Source organism: Azolla caroliniana, unplaced genomic scaffold, assembly GCF_043228905.1.
Source record: "Azolla caroliniana isolate FFs.n. ecotype wild unplaced genomic scaffold, voAzoCaro1.0.p SCAF_15, whole genome shotgun sequence".
Taxonomy (NCBI): domain Eukaryota; kingdom Viridiplantae; phylum Streptophyta; class Polypodiopsida; order Salviniales; family Salviniaceae; genus Azolla; species Azolla caroliniana.
Window position 1 is genome coordinate 4,976,188 of NW_028230450.1, and position 1,538 is coordinate 4,977,725.

Here is a 1,538-nt window from a genome sequence, read left to right on the forward strand (position 1 = left end):
GAAGGACATCTATGGAAGTTTCCGAAGAAGAAGAATGGAACTCCACTTCGAGTGGTGTGCAAGAAACAGGATCAACAAACACTAATTGCTGAATTTCATGATAGTGTGTGGGTAGGTCATCGTGGTATATGGGCAACATTTGCAAAGCTCAAGGAGAAGTATTGGTGGCCAGGTGTTTACAAAGATGTAGCAAGCTATGTTGAAACATGTGAGCAATGCCAATTATACTCGAATATTCAACATAGGGATGAACTTCATCCAACATATCCATTATCAATGTACTATAAGTGGTTGGTAGACATAGTGGTTATGCCAATGGGATTGAGGCAAATGAAATATCTCCTGCTAGCAAGAGAGGATCTCACCAACCAAGTAGAAGGACGGGCGCTAAGGAATAAAACAACTTCGGTGGTTTGTAAGTTTCTCCTTGAAGATGTTATTTGTCGATATGGATGTGTCGGCAAAATAGTAGCCAATAGGGGAGAATTAGATGTGAATGAAGCTAAAGAGTTCTTTTCAAGAATAGGCGTCAAATTATCGCTCACCATGGCGTACAACCCGAATGCAAATGGGAAGGTGGAAGGAGGACATAGTCCAATTGTAAAAGCTCTAGCAAAGGCTTGCGACGGCAAGATGGGGAATTGGCCTCGATTACTACCTTATGCATTCTGGGCAGATAGAACTACACATAGCACGACTACGGGATATATGCCTGCGGAACTCATATTAGGACAAAAACCAATAATGCCTATTGAGCAAAGTGTTGCTTCGTGGACATCTTTGCCATGGAAAGAGGAAATGAGTCGGGAAGACTTGCTAGCCATGAGGATTCAACAACTAGAACGGAGGCCCGAAGATGTCGAATTGGCAATAGAACGGTTGCGCCAAGCTCGATTGAAGAACAAGAAGAATTTTGATAGAAACCATCGTCTTCGACAAAGAAAAATTGAAGAAGGAGATTGGGTTCTTGTCTATGATAGTAGTCTCGATAATCAATATAGGACTACTCGAAAGTTCGCGAAACGATGGTTTGGCTTGTATATGGTCAAGAAAATAGAAAGCAATGCAACCTATTTTTTAGCGGAGTTAGATGGAACTCGACTTGCTTTGCTAATAGCAGGGAAGAGGATCAAGATCTTTAAGAGAAGAGAAGCCCCAAATCTTGAGATCGAAGCTCTAGATGATGTATCCTCGAGCATCGAGGTTGAAAAAGAGTAATTAAAAAAAAGGAACCTCACCACAATTGGCACATACCGGTGGATGTGCAGGTTTGGTGGGGGTGAATGTCGTGTGGTTTTTCACACACAATATGAAAACGCGTGGACGTTTCGGACGGACGCGTATGTGCAAAGAAGCGTGTGTGTATGTACGTGCGCATGGACGTCTTCGGATGTACGCGCGTGTGCAAGTTTCGGGCGTACGCGTGAACGTTTTGGACGGACGCGTATGTGCGGAGAAGCGTGTGTGTGCACGCGCGCATGCGTGGATGCGTACACTACGGCGCGGTCGAGACTTTTGTGCATGGATGCGTACACGGT

The 1,538-nt window shown here is 44.3% G+C and overlaps 1 protein-coding gene across 1 annotated transcript; it reads left to right on the top strand.

The window, feature by feature from the left end:
* Positions 1–546: 546 nt before the first annotated feature.
* Positions 547–1,218, top strand: LOC147854443 (uncharacterized). The gene has a single exon (XM_087331543.1). It carries the CDS (start codon positions 547–549, stop codon positions 1,216–1,218), a length of 672 nt encoding a protein of 223 aa, XP_087187669.1.
* The last annotated feature ends 320 nt before the right edge of the window (positions 1,219–1,538 follow it).

Bases quoted from the DNA above. Each gene is read 5' to 3' on its own strand.
- LOC147854443 (XM_087331543.1), top strand. From the start codon at position 547: ATGGCGTACAACCCGAATGCAAATGGGAAGGTGGAAGGAGGACATAGT.